This window comes from Telopea speciosissima, chromosome 2 (assembly GCF_018873765.1).
Source record: "Telopea speciosissima isolate NSW1024214 ecotype Mountain lineage chromosome 2, Tspe_v1, whole genome shotgun sequence".
In the NCBI taxonomy this organism is placed as follows: domain Eukaryota; kingdom Viridiplantae; phylum Streptophyta; class Magnoliopsida; order Proteales; family Proteaceae; genus Telopea; species Telopea speciosissima.
In genome coordinates this window covers 55881024-55902375 of record NC_057917.1, presented here as the reverse complement: position 1 = coordinate 55902375, position 21352 = coordinate 55881024, and the positions used below count along the sequence as shown (strand labels likewise).

The following is a 21352-nucleotide window of genomic DNA, read 5'->3' as shown; positions in this document are numbered from 1 at the left end:
GTGCTTCTTCTTCTTTCTCCGCCAGCACCACCATCATCGCCACCACTGCCGCCATCGATCCTCTTCCACTGCCAGCACCACCACCACCTCCTGCACCACTATCACCATCGAAACCCCTTCTGCGATGAAGGGTTATCAAGAATTGGTTCAACCCATGTCAATTTTTCTGAACTCGTGGTGGTTCAAAGTCTGATATGGGTAATTCTTTACTCAATTCTCTTTCTTTTCTCGATTAAGAGAAAAAAGACCAATCACCATTTTCTGATTATAGGTGAGAGGAGGTGAAGACTGTTTTCCTTTGCCTTTGGTTGCTTTGTTTCGGTACTTGTTTCATGATTTTTTATGTGAATGTAGATCTATAGCTCACTTGTTTAATGATTTTTTAGGTGGATGTAGATCTGAAGCTCACTTGTTTCATGAATTTTTTAGGTGGGTATAGATCTGAAGCTTGGTGAAGCGGTGAATCTAGGAGGCAGATCTGAAGTTATGAGTGCAGATCTGAAGCAGTGGGTGTAGATCCGAAGCTTGAACCGCCGGTGAAGATCTAAAGCTAGGAGGAGAAGAAGCTGCTGCTTGCACAAGGAGATTCCTTGTGTTTTCTGAGCACCGATCTGAGCAAGGAGTTTCCTCGTGTTTTCTAAGCACCGATCTCGATCAGCTCCAGTAAGATCTGGGCACTGGGAAGAAGATCTGAGCAGTGGCTAGATAATCTGAGCACTGGATTGAAGTAGAGGAACCAACATTTCCTTCGGTCATTTCGTCAAACTGCTTCAAGCCACTACCTAAAGAAGCACATCTTCAAGCGGAGGCGACGATGGAGGAGGAGGTGGAGGAGTTTTATACGATACTTAGGAGAGTACATGAAGTGGTTAGGTATTTTGGTGGGAAGGGAGAAAAGAGAGTGAAGGAGAGGAAGCAGCGAAGAAGAAAGGAGAGAGTTGCGCCATCGTTTCGTTGGGAGGATTTTGAGGAAGTAATGGATGTTAACGGTAAGGGAAAGAAGACGAAGAAGAAAGATATTGGTGAAGCAATGGAGGAGAACTACGTGGCTCCTGTGTCTCTAGATCTCAACGTTGAACCAGAACCGGTGCCGGAGATGATCTGAGGAACCAATACCCTTCGATTTTGGGCGGTTTTATTTATTTTTTATTTTTTTCTAAAAGGGCGGTTTTACATTGAAGGGGAAAGGGGTTGCAGAGGGGAGGTCTGGGAACAGGGACGGTGGTGGAGAAAGGGTTTGCAGCGTAAGGAGAGAGGCGTTTTACAGTGGGTGGGGAAAGGGGTTGCAGACAGTTGGTTTTACTCTTTTCTTCTTTTTTTCTTTTCTAAACAAGCGGTTTTACATTGAACGGTTAGAAATGAGGGTAATATCATCTTTTCATACTCTGTTTTAACAGAGTTAGTCACTTGGATACGGTTGATAGAATATTTAAAAAATAAGGGAAGGCAATATCATTCTTCTTTCCCTTATTTTTTTCCTTCAAAGAACAAAGTTGTAAGCGGTCGTTATTATGTCCTGATGTGTGGATTGATTGGATTTATTGGTTTTTATTTGTTAAGATCATCTGCAGAGCTAGGCCTTTTAATCATTAATTTTTTCTTATAGTTATAAGTTGATTTATGGATTATGCTGCTTGTGATTATTTTCGAGTTGATTATGAGGTTACTTAGTTAAGTTTGTGTTTTTCTTTGAGGATCTGAATGGATTCATTGGATATCTTTTAGAATTTGAAAGTTTGGAGGTGAATTTGTGTGATCCATTATTATTATTTTTTTTTTTTTCAAACCCTTAATGATTTGGGGAAGATGAGGGTAATTTGATCAATTTTTTTTTTTTAATTCTAACGATGTTAGTCCCAACTCCCAACTCCCAACTCCAAAGTTAATGGAATGGGAGCATGGGTTAACTTTTTAGAAAATTAGGGGGCACACAAAATTTTCCAAAACTGACGAGTGTTTTTGTAATTACATGATATCTCAGGGGAGGTATGTAAAAATTTCCCCATTTAAAAAATAAATTATCTGATCCACTTACCAAAAAAAAAAAATTCTTTATGTCATTATCAAAAGTTATTATTGTCTCATATGAAATAACATGATTTACCTTGGTCTGAAAAAAAAACATAATGTTAAAACTAAAAGGGCAAAAAAGTTAGGTTATAACTTATTTTCGCCAACTTTACGACAACAAGATTTTCCCAAAACTAAAAGATTCTCTACAATCTTTGAAAAATTCTTAATCCTTAACAGATTCACATGACACATTTTTCATTGTTTCACATGGAATGTATTAGGGCTGCAATAGGGTCGGGTTGGGCTAGGCCTTTTAAAACCCTAACCCAACCTTAAGTCCCCTTAGCTGGGCCCAAGCCCAATCCGGCCCTGACTCAGGGCCAGAAAAATCCAACCCTAACCCACCCTCAAGGTCAGGCCAGGCCGACCCTGTTTGGCTTTGATCTAGGGAGGAAGGGAGATGCATGGGCTGGCCAATCTAAGAAAAGTGAGATAAATGGACTGGCCAGGTTGGGAAAAGAAGATGCATGGGCTGGCTAGGTTGGGAAAGGGAAATGCATGGGCTGGCCAAGTTGGGAAAGGGAGATGCATGGACTGGTTAGGTTGGGAAAGGGAAATGCATGGGCTGGCCAAGTTGGGAAAGGGAGATGCATGGGCTGGCCAGGCTAGGAAGAAGAATAAGAGAGAAGAAAAAAGAAACAAGAGGAAGAAGAAGAAAATAAAAAAGAAGTAATAACATGAAGAAGAAGACAGAGTTGCGTTGGGCCGGGTCATGCTCAGCCCGAAGCCTCAACTTTGACCCAGTCCGGCCCTAACTTAGGGCCAAAAATTCCTGACCCTGACCCGCCCTCAGGGCCAAGGTATCTCAACCCAGGCCTTGTTCAGGCTCAGGGCAGACTAGGGCGGGCTCGGGGCGGACTAGGGCAGGCTCGGGCCGTCAGGGTCAAACTTGCACCCCTAGAATGTATTTTCTTTTCTTGATTGTATGTAATGCTTACAACATGTATTACTGAAAATCTTGAACAATGTCTTTTTAAAATCCTGTGTGCAGTCTATTTACAACATGTTTGGACCAACTGATCTTTGGTGCGGGTTTTATGCCCATGAACCCACACCAATAGAATAGGGCATAATTAATTAAGCCCAATATGGTATTGGAAATATCTTACTATCTCTCACTTGGGCTACATTAATTATACACATCTCCCTATTGACTTGGCCTGTGAGTCACATAGCAAATTACCACTTTAAAACCTTGAAACAACCACTAAATTGACTCATCTCGAACAACAGCAGAAGATACACTTCAATATATGGCATACAACTTTCTGTCAGTCATAAATACAAGCCTTGTTAACCAAAATCGCAATGAGAAATTAACCATGACAACCAACCTGTGATCACATATTCCATGTTGTCATGCTCTTATGGGTCCTCCTTTACTTTGATATTAACCACCACCCCTTGGACAGACTGCCACAAAATCGGTTAATATCTAACCTTGACTTACCGCCTACCTTTGGCTAAATACCGCCTTTGACTATTACCACCATGAAACCTTAGCATTACCGCCTTGAAACATTCACATATCAATAAACATATGCATACAACTGCTAAACTAGGCAAACCATGCATACTCATAAATATCCATGCTCAACAAACCAAGCATAACAAGTATATTCACAAATTTTCATGCTTCACAAACCAAGCATGCAACATAACAGTTAAGCATAATAACCAAGCTCCCACTGAGCTCCCACTAATTAATCAAAACAAGTAATAAGTTCCCACTGATTTACTAAAACAAGCAATAAACCACCAAGTAAATTGTATCAAAATTTTGAAACAACTGTCTGAATTTCTATGTGACCCAGTACCATCGAACCTTTAGTTTCATCATGAGCGTCTTTTGAACACAACTACCTTCTTCCTATTCCCATTTTCCTATCCTGATCTTATCTCCTAGAGTGTTGCTAAATATATTAAGTTTGGACAGTAACCCTAAATGCTCTTATAGGTCCACAACTTATTTTTTCTTATAGCTATTCCAATGCGGTAAGAATAGTAGAAAACATTCCTAAATATGACACCATGTATGGAAGAAGAAGCAATCAACAAGATATTATACATGAGTAAACAGGCCAGTCAATTTTATAATCAGTGCACTTACCAATATAAAACCAACTAAGAGTTACAACCGTTACGTCATTCTTATTCATCAGTATTTACTGCAAAAGGAACAACTCCCGAAAATTCCATCACCTTTGGGCAGAAGGAACCCTTAGATTATTGTCATTTTCAACATGTGTTTCCTTAACTTAGGTGACATCATCTTTGGGCAAATGTCACCAACACTTTGATGTGATATACCCACACCTAATGAAACACGCCAGCAATCAGAACTAGCAAACAAGAGTTTCTATCATACTACATTATCCAACCTTTGGGTCGAAAAATGCTTTGGTCCTCTCAGTGCAACTACTGCAAGAAGGCAATGATATTCAAAAATCTCCTCCACCTTTGGGTGATAAGAAACCCCTAGGCCATGCTTCTCCATTTCTTGTGCATAAAACTTATAAACCTTGACAATGCCACCTTTGGGTAATCATTATCTACTTTGCTGCTAATATAGTTATGTATATTTGAATTACAAAAATTTCACAATAAAAAACAGGCATGCCACTTTGGTGGGTCCCACCTAATTCCATCATGATACTTTATAATTCTAACCTATGCAGCCAAACTAGGGATCCTAAAACCTATGAACAAAATTAACTTTGACATTAAAGTCACTTTGATACATTTAAGTACCTTAAACCCTAAAACCGGGACACCCACAACCTATCGTAATTAAAAGCAAAACTCGAGAAAACTGAGTTCATATAGATAAAACCGTTAAAACAGATCCCTGAAGGTGTCAACAATACCCAAACAAGGTACCCAAAAATAGACCTAAAAAAAATCGAATACAACGGTCCAAACGGAGCTCAATTCGATGCTTCATGCCCATTATAACATGCATTCAAGGTTGTAGAAAAACACAAAAATTGCCAAAATCGTGGTCTCTGATTACCTAAGATATACCAAATTACATATCAAAATGAAGAGCACAAAAAAAAGATAACCTAAAAAAAATCGCACCTTAAATTCATCCAAACGAACCCACACGGGCCTCTAGAAGTTTTTGATTCTAAAACAATAACCAAAACCAATTCAATTTAAGTAAATGGATCAATCCGAACCAAAACAGAGTCGCCAGTCCGGTTCACCCTATCAGCCCTACGACGTCAAAATTCATTTTTCTTTTTCTTTTAAACCTTGTCGGTGAGTGGATATCACTCGCCACTTTAGTCGGCACATGGCGATCCACTCACCGAAATGCTCGTCTCGCTGAGGGCTTTATTTCGGTATAAAATTTTAAAATTCCTTCAGTGAAAAAATCCGATAGTGGGTAAAAATTGTACGGGTTTGCTAAAAATCCGACTGAAAATTCGTTCTTCGTTGTTGAAAGATCGATTTAAGTTCTTAATCAAGCAGTCAATCGATTCTAGGTTTGTATAGATGGCTCTGATACCACTATGTTAGAAATTCCTTAGATTTTGTGAAACCCTAATCCATCTCCATATAGTGATCTAGAACACGATTGAATAAAAAGAACGAAAAATTAATGTATACCCTACACCCACGTCACAAAATAGGCTTTTACCTGGTAAGACATATTAGCATATATTGGTAGTCCATAGTGCCATAGGCACCTTTGGTAATTAAACTAGATAGGGTCAATCTGACATTTGTGTGTGCAAGTTGTGGCATACAACCAATCCAAAACAAAGGCTTAACTTTGGACTTTCCACTCCATTTGGTTGCAAGGGAAATTAAAGGAATGAAAAGTAAAAGTTTTCAAATCTAATAAATAAACTTTTGTAATCATTATCCCACGTGACTATATCAAAAACTAAAATCATTCTATAGTTGATTATTGAATATTAATTTCCTGGGCAAGTAGCTCTCTTACCGTTAGTAGCTTCCTTCCCACAACAGCTACTGCCTCCCCCTGTAGTCGTCAGCTTGTTCTCTTGTCTTTGATCTGAAAGGTAGGTCCCTACAAAGCATTTGAACAATAGTTACTGGGATGACCAGCTACAAGCACTCTTGTTCGAGTTAGCAATCTGTCCTCTCATCTTCCAGCTATTCTATTCTTCCTTCCTTTATTAGACTGGTGTGCTTGCCTTAGTTGATTCCCTTTCTTGCTTTCCACAGATAACTATAAAATGAGCATTTGTACCCCTTGAATCAAATTGCAAATTTTGATGTCGGGCTGGGAATGTGAGCCAAATGAACTCATATCTCACTCGGAAAAGAATCTTCTAAGTTTAGAAGAAAGTCAGTTCCCTTTCGAGCCGAGCTAGCTACCTTTCCATCTAAATCCCTTTGGTTAAAAAATTTGTTGTTACACTAGCAGCTAGGGGTGTCAATTACAAACCCGCATCGGTAATGCCGATCGGTACTGATCGATGAAAACCGAGCCTGACATAACTAATTAAAAACATGCCAAGCTTAAAAGCCCACCCGATTATTAATAGGTCGTTCACGGTGCACAGTGAGAGCCCGACCGACTAACCGAAACCTGTGTTTTAAGTGGTTTTTTAATGACTAAAATATAAATTCCATTGTCATGATCATGTGAATGGTAGAATGGAGTATATTGTTTTTTAGTTAAAACTTCTTGGGAGTCTCATTCTTGATAAAACTTGCCACCTACTCCATCGCAAACCCCAATTTACTTTTCTTTTCCCTATAACCCTAACCCGTTATTTTCTTACAGTCTACTACCTTCACCGTCTCCCTTCTATTTTCAGTTTTCAGTCAAACGAAGATGAACCCTAGCTCCTACTCATTGCTCGTTGCTCGTCACAGGCCCTGCTGTCTCTCTTTCTCTACGATGACAACAAAGTTTTTTGGTTGCTACCTGCCGCTCCTGCTAGACTATGGCAACGAAATCTCCTTCTCTCTATTTTGACAACAATAGAATCTGTTTGGTCGTTGCTTGATGCTCTTGCTAGAGGACGACAACAGAAGCTCTCTCTCTCTCTCTCTCTCTCTCTCTCTCCATGAAATAAGCCTTGATCCAAGTTCAATCAGTCTCTTTGGCTTCAAAATCCGACTCTGCAAGCAATTTTCTTTTTATTTGAAATTTATTATAATTTTAATTATATGTTCTTCAGATCTTGATCTTCATTCCTCACAAAAAGGATGCCTGTTTAGCAAAAAATCCTGTAGCCTGAATGAAAACCGATTAATCGACCGACCGATATTAAATGTGTTCATGCCTACCATATGTAGGCCCGATCCCTTATACGGTCGGTCACGGTGCAGATGTTAGAAATGATGTGGCCTGATCAGGCCTGATCGAAATCGACCGTGATCGACCAGTTGACACCCCTACTAGCAACCAAGGAAATGGAATAATTCACTTTCCCTTTGGGTTCATAAATACCCTCCTAGGTTTTAGTATTTTCTATTCTGAAAATTTTCACTTCCCTTCCCTCCTCCAATTGGGATCCTTTACTGCTGAGCTGCCCGGCAAGATCGTGTTGCCATGACACAGTGAGGCACACAATGATCGCCTTAGCTCCACTCAAGCAAGGTGCTCGGGTAGGGGTAAGGCAGTTATAGCATGCCTCACCGTATCTTGGTAGCACCGCCAGCACGATCCTACAGGGCAGCTCGGCAGTAGAGGATCTGGATCCTGGACCACCTCCCATTGCAGCCTAACTCTCAGAGGAAATTTTTTTATCCTTCAACACAATAGGTTTTAATCTTCGAGAAGATTTTATACTTTTTTGGATTCTGAAGATTCAAAAATTCATTTTTTTTTTTTTTGAATTTGGTCCATACTAATCGTTTGCACTTGCAACAAATTGGGTTCTGAAGGTCTCGACAGTTTTCTCAAAGAATTTTGGAGTTGGGTTTCGGTTCTCTCCCCGCCTTTACAACCTAGATGGGTGCTCGAGGTTCCAGGCTGAGAAAGAGAGAGATGCAAAGTAGCGGCGAAGTGGTAGGAGAGAGGGTGGAAAGGAAGCAGAGGAAGTGGCCAAATAACTTGTAAAAGTTTGATTTTGGCAATTGGAGAGGATTATAACGGATGAAGATATAAATTTGAACTCAGTTTCAAATTTCAAATCTGATAATGGGAAAGGAGGTTGACTCAGCTCATGCAAATCTGATAGGAAGTTACAACCATCTCTCCCTTATCTATCTCTCCTATTTCTTCTCCTGTAAATCTGTATAACAGTAGTGTAGGAATAGAACTCTTATCTCTTGTAATTTGAATTTCAAATGTAGAGTCACATACAATATAAATATACAGTCTGTGATCAAAAGATGATACAGAGAATTCAATCTTCACTTACCTATTCTATTTTGGTATCCAGAGCCACTGACCATCGTCCTTAACAATAATGGTGAATTCCAACTCCTCCACTGCCACAACCATCTCCACTCTAGCTATCATCTCTCCTACCAATATCGTTTAGCTATTGCCCATTGACCTTGATCGAACCAACTACCTACTTTGGAAATCCCAGTTCATACCCGTCTTACATGCTCATGACTTATTTGGATACATTGGCGGCAGCTTTCCCTGTCCTCCTCCAACTCTTGCACCCTCCCCAACCGATTCCACCTCCTCATCTGTCCCTACACCCAACCTTGCACATACCTCTTGGAAATGTCAAGATAAGATTATCCTCTCTTGGATAATCTCTTCCTTGACCGAACATTCAATGGCTCATATCATTGGTGTTTCTTCCTCTCAAGCTGCCTGGAATACCCTAGCAAAAATTTATGCATGTCAATCCCAAGCTAGGGTGATGCAACTTAAATATCAGTGGATGCAAATCAAAAAGGGGGAACCAGCTCCATGGCCGAGTATCCTCAAAGAATCAAAGAGCTCGTTGCCAAACTAGCTGCTATCGCCCAACCTGTGTCTGAACCGGATATCATATCAGCATATTGGGTGGCCTTGGATTAGGCTACGAGTCCTTTGCCACTTCTATCACTATAAGGATTGATCCTCTTCCTCTTGATGATTTCACTAGACTTCTTCTAAGCCAGGAAATTCTAAAAGAACAAAGATCTCCTCTGTTGGATCTCCCTACTGCTGAGGCCAATCTCACGACCAAAGGGGTGTCTTCAACGACACCAACTTCCTCTCCAAATGGTTCAGGTTCTATGTCCTCTAATAGAGGCCACAATTACTACAATTATAACAACAGGCGGGGTAGGGGTCGTGGCCGAGCACCCAACAACAATCAGAGTAACAACTATGTTCAATGCCAGATCTATCGTCGTGGCAATCACTCTGCGTTGTCGTGTTACAACCACTACAACCCAAGCTTCCAAGCACCAACACCAACATCTTAGTCGGCTGCACCTTTTGCTCTACTTGCCACACCAACTGCCTCTTTTGATTCTGCCTGGTATCCTGATTTAGGTGCAACCCATCACCTGACTGCTAATTTAGAGAACATGAATATGAACAATCCCTATACTGGTTCAGATCAAGTCAAAGTGGGTAATGGAGCAGGTTTGGCCATACATCATACTGGAACTTCTATAATCTCTACTCCTCATTCTTTTGAGCTTAAAGATGTCTTGCATGTTCCACAAATAACAAAAAATTTACTCTCTGTTAGTAAGTTTACATTTGACAATAATGTGATTTTGGAGTTTCACCATTCTTCTTGCTTTGTGAAGGACCCTCGAATGGGAACAGTTCTACTCCAAGGTTCGAATAAAGATGTGTTGTATCATCTTCCCACTTTTCTGTTCTCATAGTCTTCTCCAGTCAATAACCAGCCTAGTGTGCATCTTGATGAGAAGGTATCCAAGTCAACATGGCATGATCGACTTGGTCATCCCTCTGTCAAATGCCTAGACACTATCATTCAATACTCTAATTTGCCGACTGATGCTGCTATTTCTTCTTCAATGTGTGCTTCTTGTCAAATGGGAAAGTCCCATAAGTTGCCTTTTCAATTAAGTAATTCTATTGCTTGTTCCATGTTTGAATTAGTGAATTCGGATATTTGAGGACCAGCCCCAATATCCTCTATTCAAGGTTATCCCTATTACATCTCTTTTATAGATGATTTTAGTCTATATACTTCCCTCTTGTGAATCGTTCTGATGCTCTGTTTGTCTTTCTAGTTTTCAATAAATGCGTGGAAAACTATTTTAAAAGCACTATTAAAATGTTTCAATCTGATGGGGCCAAGGAGTACCAAATCTTTGATCACTTTTTTAAACAACATGGAATCACTCATAGATATTCATGCCCCCACACATTTGAACAAAATGGGAGGGTAGAACAGAAGCACCGCCATGTTGTAGAAATTGGCTTGCCATTATTGGCACGTGCTTCTGTTCCAATGAAATACTGGCTATTAGCTTTTAAAACTACCACTTACCTGATAAATCGTTTGCCAACACAAACGTTGCAAAATAGATCTCCTTTTCAGGTATTGTACAAAGATGCTCCAGATTACTCACACTTGAGAATTTATGGGTGTAACTGTTATCCATGGCTTAGACCATACAATCAACACAAGATGCAATACAGGTCCACAAGATGTGTATTTTTGGGCTACAATACTGCTCACAAGGGCTAAAAGTGCTTGGAACCAACAATTGGCAGAGTGTACATATCACGTCATGTTACCTTAGATGAGACCCTATTTCCCTTTGTACAAATGTCATCAAGCACCAGTGTACCCCCTCCCCCTGTTACTCCCAACCCCACATTCATCAATACTGGAGATGTGATATATCCATGTAACACCCCTCCCCCCCCCCCCCCCCAATCTCCCCAATAGTGCAAACACTCCCCAACCCCACGGTTCACACCAAATCTAATCACTCCCCACCCCTGGGTCAAAATGACCTGCCTTCCCCCCCCTTGGGTCACAATGACCTCCCCTCCCCACCCTCGGGTCACAATGATCCTTCCTCTCCATCGGCCATCGGGTCAGAATGACCTACCATTGGGCCAGCAAATGTCTAGTCCCTTAGCATTGGTTCCCCTTGTAATCAACCCACCATCTGGTCCATCAAATGAGCATTCCATCCATCCCACCATAAGGCATCCTATGGTCACTTGACTTCGTGATGGTGTGACCAAACCAGTTTCAAAACTTAACTTGCTTGCCACATGACATCCTATCCCTCAAGCACTGCTGCCTACTATCTCTTGCTATGAAGAAGAACCTAAATCATACACTATGGCAAATAAAGATCCCAAATGGAGGGCTGTCATGAGTAATGAGTTTGATGCCCTACTACGAAATGGAGCTTGGGAGCTAGTTCCTCCACATCCATCCTTTAATGTTATTGGAAACAAATGGGTGTATCGCATCAAGCGAAATGCAAATGGAACCGTGTCTCGGTATAAGGCTCACCTTGTAGCTAAAGGATTTACTCAACAAGAGGGCCTTGATTACTCTGAGACCTTTAGCCCAATTGTAAAGCCTACTACAATCAGGCTAGTACTATCTCTAAAGGATGGTGCCTACGCCAGTTGGACGTCCAAAACGCATTTCTAAATGGTGCGGAAGAATGGGTATACATGACCCAATCTCAAGGCTTTGTCGATCCAGCCAATCCACATCATGTGTGTCATCTAAAACGTGCCTTATATGGCCTTAAGCAAGCACCAAGAGCTTGGGCACATAGGCTTGGAGCCTTCTTAATCACACTTGGATTCCAGTCATCTCGGTCAGATACCTCTCTATATGTTCAGTGTATACAAGGTCAGCGGATCTATATTCTAGTATATGTCGATGATATTATCATCACAGGGACCAATACCATCGACATACAGAATATTATTCAAGAACTAAGAAGTGAGTTTGCCATAAAGGATTTAGGGAATCTACATAATTTTTTGGGCATTGAGGTACATCATTCTCCCAAGGGTTGTTCTTATCACAAACTAAGTATGCCCTTGATCTTCTTAACAAGACAAACATGGAAGCTGCCAAACCTATGCCTACACCTTGTTCTACAACCAACCTCACCAAGAACAATGGAGACTTATTCCCTGATCCTACGCTCTACCGAAGTATTGTAGGAGCATTGCATTATCTCACATTAACAAGACCTGACATTGCTTATTCAGTAAACAAGGTTTGCCAGTTCATGCACTCCCCAACAACAGAACATTGGGCTGCTGTCAAATGTCTCTTGCGGTATATAAAAGATACCCTTGATCATGGCATCCATCTTCGTGTGTCACAATCCATTCTTCTTAATGTGTATACAGATGCAGATTGGGTTGGGTGTCCTGATGATCGACGATCTACTAGTGGTTTTTGTATATATCTTGGGGATAATGTGATATCATGGAGCTCTAAGAAGTAGCACACAGTTGCAAGGTCTTCCACCGAGGCAAAGTACAAAGGGTTAGCAAATGCAGTAGCAGAACTCATATGGTTGCGTCAACTAATGGTAGAACTTGGTGTGTCACTCCCAGTACTTATACTATATTGTGACAACATAGGAGCAACCTACTTAGCAGCAAATCCGCTATTTCATGCACGTACAAAGCACATTGAAATAGAATTTCATTTTGTCCGAGAGCAAGTCGCCTCAAGGAGTCTACAATCCGATTCATTCCTAGTCAAGATCATATTGCAAATATTATGACCAAAGGTCTGCCAGGACCGCGATTTTGAACTCTTAGAGCCAAGCTCACCGTCGTGCAACGATCGCTTCGCTTGAGGGGGCGTATAACGGATGAAGATACAAATTTGATAAAGAGAAAGGAGGTTGACTCAGCTCATGCAAATCTGATGGGAAGTTACAACCGTCTCTCCCTTATCTATCTCTCCTATTTCTTCTCTTGTAAATCTGTATAGCAGTAGTGTAGGAATAGAGCTCTTATCTCTTGTAATTTGAATTTCAAATGTAGAGTCACATACAATATAAATATACAGCCCGTGATCATAAGATGATAAGGAGAATTCAATCTTCACTTACCTATTCTATCTAGGATAATGATCCCTCTGGTGACTAAGGTCAGATTTGGTATGATTTCTATTTCAGTTTCGGATTGGTTTCATGAAATAGTCAACAAATAGATTTTTGGTCAAGAAATTGAAATTTTTTTGGTTATATCAATATGAAATATTTTAAGAATAATAAAATCCATTTGGTAGTTCAATTTTTGAGAATATAGTCTATTTCTTTGGGAAGGGTGGGGGTGGGGGTGGTCGTGGAGGGGGGGGGGGGGCAGGGTTGGGAAGGGGGTGATGGTGGTGGTGGTGGCGGGATAGTGGTGGTGGTGAGACCATTAGGAGAAGAAGGATGGTGTTTTAATTTTAGCATGAAATTATTACTTTGCCCATCAAATTAACCATGTGCTCATTAAAGAGCAAGAGTGAAATAAAATGAAATAGAAATCTTGAAATAGCTGAGAAGTTGTTTCAGAATTTCTATTTTATTTGAAATACGGTGAAAAAATCAAACCAAACGATTTTGAAATCAAAGTCACCCCATGAAATTGAAATAGGAATCATACCAAATTAGGCTGGAAAACCAATACCCAAAAAATACCACCAGTTTTGTTTCTGAGCTCTATCATAATTCATAATCACTGCTGTCTTTCCTCTTTCTCAGGCACAAGTAACGTGAAATTCTCAACGGTAACATTTGTGTCTCCTTATATTTTTCTTTCACCATGAAATAGGAAGGAAATTAGCAGGAAGGTGGAGAAGAGGCTAAAGCCCGGAGATACGGATCTTCCTAACCAGGAAATCCAAGTATCTCAGGGCTCTCTCTGTCTCTCTAACGATAATGTCGTTACAATCCTTCTTCCAGTTCTTTTCATTGTTACTATACATTTCCACCATTAATGGGTTCTCTGCAAATCCCTCCGCAAAAGAATCTTCTTCCGTGATTCACTTTCAGATGATTCACAGACACGCTCCGGAGCTCTTGGGTGAAAAGAAATTAACCCATTCCGAGCGCATCAAAGAGCTCCTTCATGGCGATAAGGTTCGCATGGAGATTCTCTCCCACAAGCGCAAACTCAGGAACGAATTAGGGGCAACATCATCATCATCATCATCAAGGAGAAGAGCATCTCAATTTCATGGGGACAACTCTTCCTTCTCGTTTCCGTTGTTGTCTGGCTCCTTTACCGATACAGCCTCGTACTATGTAACGTTCAGAGTCGGCACACCTCCTCAGGAATTCCTGCTGTTGTTAGATACAGGAAGCGATCTCACCTGGATGAATTGCAGGCTCAAATCTAATCAGGGCAATCGCAATGCAAAAGAATTAAACACAACAAAGCGAGTCTTCCATCCCGAACATTCTAAAACCTTCAAAACCATACCCTGCAACACCACCTTGTGTCGAGAAGATTTCGCCGATCTCATGTCTAACACAGTATGTCCGACACCCAATTCCCCTTGCAGCTACGAATACTCTTACGTTAGCACGGAAGTAGCCCAAGGCATCTTCGCCTATGACACCGTAACAGTGAACCTAACCAACGGTAGCAAGAAGAAGATCCCTGACATGTTAATAGGTTGTACACAGGTGTGGAACGATTCCAATAGCCTTAGCAAAGCCGATGGCGTCTTCGGTTTGGGTTTTAATTCCCATAGCTTCGTCTCCAATGTCTACAAGAAATTCCATGGAAAGTTCTCCTACTGCTTGATGGACCAATACGCCACCAAGAATGTAACCAATTACCTCACCTTCGGCCATCGCAGCAGCACCCAAGGGATACCTCCCAAAATGAAATTCACAACATTGGGTCTTATCGGAGACCATTTCGGCGTCAGTGTGAAAGGAATCTATGTAAATGGGGTGAAATTGAAGATCCCTGCTAAGGTTTGGGATATCGAAAAAGGGGGAGGAGTGGTTATCGATTCTGGGTTTAGCTTGACTATGTGGGTTCAAGAGGCATACGGTCCAATCATAGCTGCCCTTGAGAAGCCATTACTTGGGAAGCTCAAACGTGTGGAGTCTGAGAATTTCGACTCATGCTTCAAGGTTCCCAATACCACTACCATGTACGAGTCATTGGTGCCTAAGTTGGAAATCGAGTTCTTGCATGGGGTTCGATTGAAGCCAGCAGTGAGTAGCTATTTTATTGACGCGGACGACACCGGCGAGGTGAAGTGTTTTGGGTTTTCTCAGACACCGGTAGATGATAAGGAAGCTTCAGAGAGCAACTCCATCTCTATCCTTGGAAGCATGATGCAACAGAATCACTTGTGGGAGTTTGACATTCTTCAGGATCGATTGGGATTTGCTCCCTCCTCTTGTGTGCTTCCTGCTTAGCCAATAGCCAATACCACCAAATTTTTCTTCTTTCTTCTTCTGAAACTTTAATTAAATGATCCTCCTCCAAATTGATCTTCTTCTACTTTGAATTAATAATCCAGCTTAATTACTATGGATGATACCCCCATTATATATTATACCAGCTTAATCATCATCAAGATTCAGCTAAAACAGCCAACAGCTCTGGTATTAGAGCTTGGTTTAGGCGAAAGTAGTTGGTGTGAAGAAAAATAAAGGGAAACAAACCATATAGTGGAGAAATCACCATGTTCACTGCAAGCACATCAGGTTTGAACATAGAACAGCATTTCTATTCCAATATTTGCTAGACAAAACTATGATATCCAGAACATCAAGATGAAAACCCTATTTCAATCACAAGAAATATGAGATTTAGTGGAATTCAGGTATGTAAAGCCCGAGTCAACAACAACATTAACAAATACCCAGAAAGAGCAATTGAAGGAGAGTAAGAAAAAGGATACAAATTCCATCTTCATCATTCAGCAAGGAGTCTTTGAAACCATCTTTCCAAGAATCATTGGAGCAACAAGAGCTTATGATGCATGGGACATTTACGGAAAGAGTTTCAAGGAAACTTGGAAGGTACAACCCATCAAACTTCAACCACTTAATCAACTCAGATTGGGACCTATAACTATTAAAAAAAAATATTCATTAAGTCATGAGAAAAACAAGGGAACTCAACTAGAATGACATAGACAAGGAACAGGAAGAAGAAGAAACTCTTTTGACAGGAAAAATGCTAGAGAAACTAAATAGAAATGTGACATTTGTAAAAGTAGTCATGTTGACAAAGATTGTTGGCTCAAGGAGATTTTTCAACGATTCATTTCCAAAAAGATTATAGACTCAAGATTAATCAAGCAGCTAAAGTTTTGAAGAAAATAAAGGTCAAGGTAACTTGTTTTATGCTTGTCTAACAGCTTCATAGATGAAAATTGAAGTTTGGTATTTGGATAGTGGTCGCAGTGACCACATGACAATAGATAAAAATATCTTTTCTTGATATTGATCATTCAATAATTCTCAAATGAGAATGGGAAATGAAGCTTTGGTGCATGCTAAAGGAAAAAATAACATTTGGAATTGAAACAAACATATTGACCAAATATATTTGAGATATGTTACTAGTCCCATATTTGGAGCAAAATTTGCTAAGTATCAATCAGGCAGCTAGTGGAGTATCGTTATTCAGTCCTTTTTGGAGATAATTCCTGCCCAATTTATGACAATGGAGATAGAAGATTTGTGCTAGCAAAAATATACATGGAGAAAAAGTAGAAAATTATCATTTACTTTCAAGTCTGTGGGGAATGTAATTTTGAAGGCTGGGATTAATGATGAATGTTACTTGTGACATAGAAGGCTTGGATACTTGAACTTCCAAGGTTTCAATGATGTAGAGAAGATCTCTGAAAATTTTTTGGATTGGTTGGATCTACAAAAGTCAACCTAATCAGATCGAAAATATTAATTTTGGCATTGCAACTCCTGAGAGTAGTAACTTTTAACTTGGATAGAATTACACAGAAATTTGTGCCATTATAGAAATACTCTTTAGACGTGCTGGGCCGGCCATTAAAAATATTAAGAAAATTATTTGGACATCCCCTAGACTATTGCATGTTTTCTTACTACATCCAATTTTTCAAATAATTACTTGACACCTCCTAAAACCTGACAATATTAGTCTGTTGTTAGTGTTTAACTGAAAATGTCCATTTTACCCTTATGAGTTATTCAACTGAAACTTATCAAGTTAAATAACCAACCTTCTTCTTCCAGCAACCCACTCCAACCCCTCTAAATTGACTTAAAATTGTAGTTTTGCAAGGGATTAAATGGAAGTTAAACATAATCCCTCGTTTTTTCAGTCTCAGCCGTTAATGAAATTTCTTCATCATCCTTCGTTAGAGGCTCAATTCAATCTGAAATTCCAGGCAAAGCTGCTGTAACACTCCGGCTTTTCAATATCATCCAAGCGCAGACCCAGATTTCAGGGAACATGTTGATAAAGTTTGGCTTAAACAAGTTGGGCAGAAATCTGAGAACCAGATTTGATTTTCTGATTCTAACTTCACGGTAGAGTGGTTTTTAGGAGCATAATCTTGGGATTTCAATCGCTTAGGAAAGAGGAATTCCTGTCCAAAGTTTCAGAATAGTTGGATTGGTATATGAGGAGTTCTACCGCATAACACTCAATTCAGATGTACGACCAGAACTTATAAAATGGAAGCAATTTCTAAAGAACTAATAGAAAGGAAAAGGATAAGAGAAAGTAAGAGAACAAGAAGAAATAAGAGATACGGAGGAGAGAGAGCTTGCACAAAAGAAGAAGAGGCGGGGGGAGATTTCTATTATGAAGACTAATTTTAGGGTTCTTGAGGATTGATTTTAGGGTTCTTGAGCACCAATTTCTGAGGACTGATTTTTGGTTCGGGGGACTGATTTTAGGGTTCTTGAGCACCAATTTCTATTTTGTCTCTGAATTTAAAATGAGATGGAATCAATCCCCAAGAACCGTAGAACCAGCCTTTGTATCTAGAAATATGGAATTAATAAGGTTATTTCAATTTTTTTCCCCATTCGACGGGCACTGAACAGTCGTGTTGCAGACGCAATGCAGTAGGGGGCAGGGGTGGTGGGGTTGCATGATGAAGAAGAAGTAGTAGGAGGAGGAGGAGAAGGGGGTAAATCTGTCACTTCAGTACCTTTTAAGGGTAGTTTAGACATTATAAAAAATTTAACCGATGACATCATCACTAAACTTACGGACATGACTTGAAAAAAATGGTAAAATGCAAGGGGTATCCTAAGTAATTTTGTTTCTAAAGATAATTTGATGAGTGGTACTGAGTGTTTCGTAGTTTGGACTGTGAAGAGGGGCGAAGCGGAGCTGTGGTTTTGAGCATAGCATAGCAGAAACTAGAAAGCAGAGCATGGGAAGTCTAGACTGTTTATCCCTATCCTTGAGCACTACCACCTCTAGCAGGTGCAGCAACCTTACCGTTTTGGCTAAACTATCTGAGAACCCAACTCAAACACCTGATTCTCATACTCCAAAAAAGCCCATTCCTGCTGGTATTGGTGGGGTGCGGTGGAGGAGTAATGGAGCTGTAAAGACACCGAAGCAGAAGCAACCATCCATTGCGGAGGTTGAAAAGGCTATTGGCGCTGGAATCTTCCGTGACGGAGACTCCACAACCAGGCAACGCCTTCTTATCTCATCTCTCACTTATTACTGAGAAACTACTGCATCTCTGCGTCTCATATTCTGAATTGGTTTGCGCAACCATACACAAACAGGGACTCAGGTGAAAACTCCACGATATTCGACATGTTTTTGTCGACCACAACCAGCCGACCTGAAGGCTCTGTGGAGAAGAAGCTTCGAGAGACAGGGGAGTGGCTCATTGACACCTCTAAAGGCACTTCTGGTTCAGCTGGTACTACTTCCCCACCTTCCCCCTCTTGCATTCGTTTCCATTTATTCTTCTCTTCGATTGAGAACCCAAGTTCATTTTTTCCCCTGTTAGTTTCAAACTGCGATATGGTAGGAATGGTTGTTTAATTTTTGGGAGTCAATTTGCTGCATATGTAATTAGCAAATGAAAATAGCGACAAAATTGGTAGGATTTTTGACAATTACATATGTTTCATTGAAGATCCTTATTATGGCTGTGCTGCTGATCTATCCTAATATATCAGAACCCTCCCAAAATGGCTATGCTGGTTCGTTTTTTTTTTTTTTTTTTTGGGGGGGGGGGGGGGGGGGGGGGGGGGGGGGGGGGGGGGGGGGGGGGGGGGGGGGGGGGGGGTTTTTTTTTTTTTTTGGTGGGGGTTTTTTTTTGTGTTTTTTTTTTTTTTTTTTTTTTTTTTTTTTTTTTTTTTTTTTTTTTTTTTTTTTTTTTTTTTTTTTTTTTTTTTTTTTTTTTTTTTTTTTTTTTTTTTTTTTTTTTTTTTGCTGTGTGAAAATCAAAATACTCATTTCATTGAGTTGCATATATTCATCTCTGTCTTTTAATTGATGTTGTAACCAGTTGACTTAACATTCTCTCTTGAATTGTTAGAAACCAGTTAGACCTTTTTTAACTTGTTAATCTTTTCTATTTAATACCGGTTGATGTTGAAACCAGTTGGCTTAACATTCTGGATTTAATAGGAAACACTTGAGCCTCTTCAAATTTGTTCACCTTTTCTATTTAATTCTCTATAGTTTATACTATATAGAAGTCATAGTTCAACTGGTGGCATTGAGGCAAGAACACATCAGTCGGTTATATGCTTGTTTTCGTTATGTTTGCTGCATATTTACATGGAAACTCTTCACTGGTTGTTAGTCTGTGTTTGACTTGGCTCCTACTAGTTATCCTCCTGTTTTGTATTAACAATTTACTCATGGTCAAAGCTCTATGTTACTGGATGTCATCTTATGTCTTCTTACCTGAGGTCTAGGTTCCATGAGTTTTGTTAGTGACATACTCATACCAAGCCATGGAGGTTCTGTGCTGACACTATGACATTTTTTGTGTAAAAATTACACTGTAGCAATTATAGATTTTTCCTAGAGGTACTGCCCCAAGTCTCCTCTTGTACAAAACGTATAACCATACGAGTTAGATGATGAATATTCCTATAAAAATCCTATGAGAAATTTCTAATATCCCAAAAAAAAAATATCAATGTGGTAAGCATGCAATTTATCATCTTTCTTGTGATAAAACTGATAATGTTGCACATTAAAAAGAAAAAGATAAAACCAATCATTCAAACCAACCAACCCCTCCCCTAAACATAAAAAAAGGAAGATGTATCTCATTATGTTTCCTTTATTTATATGTTGAGATGTGTGTACATATGCATTAAGAGTATTAGCATCCTTTTGGGTATACAATGTTATACTTTTTCTCTTTTATGGTTAAAAAAGAGTTAAGGGAAAGAGAACGCCACCTGGTCGCGCCAGACACGCTGCCCTTGCGCCTTGACACAGGGGCACGCGAAGTGACCGCCACACCCCTAACTTGAATTCATATTACCATATGAAAGGAGATATTAAAGTGGAAACCTACCATGGCCTTTGCCTATCGGGATAGGTTTTGTTAGGTCTGATCAAGTTTTGAATCAGTTTCAAGTTTCATTTGGTAGACCTGTGGCAAGCTAGAGTCAGCCCTAAGGCATTAGTGCATGACCATTGGAACAAAATTTGATTATATGCAACGTTTGTTTCTACTCTTTTTTTTTTTTTTTTTTGTAATTCCCAATTTTTTTTGTTGTTTTTTCTCCATATTAGCTCCTACCTGACCCAGCACAGTCTGTTACTTGCTCCTGTCCCACCCTGTTCTCAGGTGGGGTTTTGCTTGGTTTTCTGCCGAACCTCACCTGTTACTGTCCTTATACCCCATCACCAGAAAAATATACTGTTAAGTGTAAACTAGGACTATTCCAATTTTATTGTCACCAACCAAGTGGTGGAATTTATTTAGACATTGTTTAGGCATTGGATGGAGAGCAGCTTATGTTGGCAATCTTTCCAAGAATGACTCATTTTGGGTTCTCAAATATCTATTTTTAACATCTTTCAGGTCTCCTTCTGATCCTGTAGCATTTTTTGCCTTTCTCATGCTAATGGGGATTTAATTCATGTGACCAGCCTCATGTTGACTACTATTGTTATGCAGGGCAGGATATTCTGTTCGTAGTATCTCTATGGATTCTACCTGTGTGGATGTTTTTGTTGTTAGTTGCATCCGGGGTCATAAATCTACCTTCCAGTATCCCCTTTCTGGATGACTTAATCATGTGAAGGAAACAACTTAGCCTGATAAAAACTGTGATTTTGTCTCATCTGAGTTTCTAAGGTACACAAATTTGTAAATACATTAAAGCTTGTTCTACCACTATTACATAATTTAGAATATGATAACAAATGCAGAAGCAGCCATCTCAGATTTGTTGATAG

The 21352-nt window shown here is 39.9% G+C and overlaps 3 protein-coding genes across 3 annotated transcripts; all 3 read left to right on the top strand.

Moving 5' to 3' along the window:
• The first annotated feature begins 12039 nt into the window (after positions 1-12039).
• Positions 12040-12432, top strand: LOC122650893 (uncharacterized mitochondrial protein AtMg00810-like). The gene has a single exon (XM_043844258.1). The coding sequence runs from the start codon at positions 12040-12042 to the stop codon at positions 12430-12432; it is 393 nt and encodes a 130-aa protein (XP_043700193.1).
• A 1434-nt stretch (positions 12433-13866) lies between these two features.
• LOC122650892 (aspartic proteinase NANA, chloroplast-like) lies at positions 13867-15366 on the top strand. The gene has a single exon (XM_043844257.1). The coding sequence runs from the start codon at positions 13867-13869 to the stop codon at positions 15364-15366; it is 1500 nt and encodes a 499-aa protein (XP_043700192.1).
• A 2918-nt stretch (positions 15367-18284) lies between these two features.
• LOC122651461 (probable NAD(P)H dehydrogenase subunit CRR3, chloroplastic) lies at positions 18285-21339 on the top strand. Its single transcript, XM_043844853.1, has 3 exons — positions 18285-18597; positions 18699-18839; positions 21072-21339. Exons 1-3 carry the CDS (start codon positions 18333-18335, stop codon positions 21194-21196), a joined length of 531 nt encoding a protein of 176 aa, XP_043700788.1. The 5' UTR covers positions 18285-18332; the 3' UTR covers positions 21197-21339.
• Positions 21340-21352: the final 13 nt, after the last annotated feature.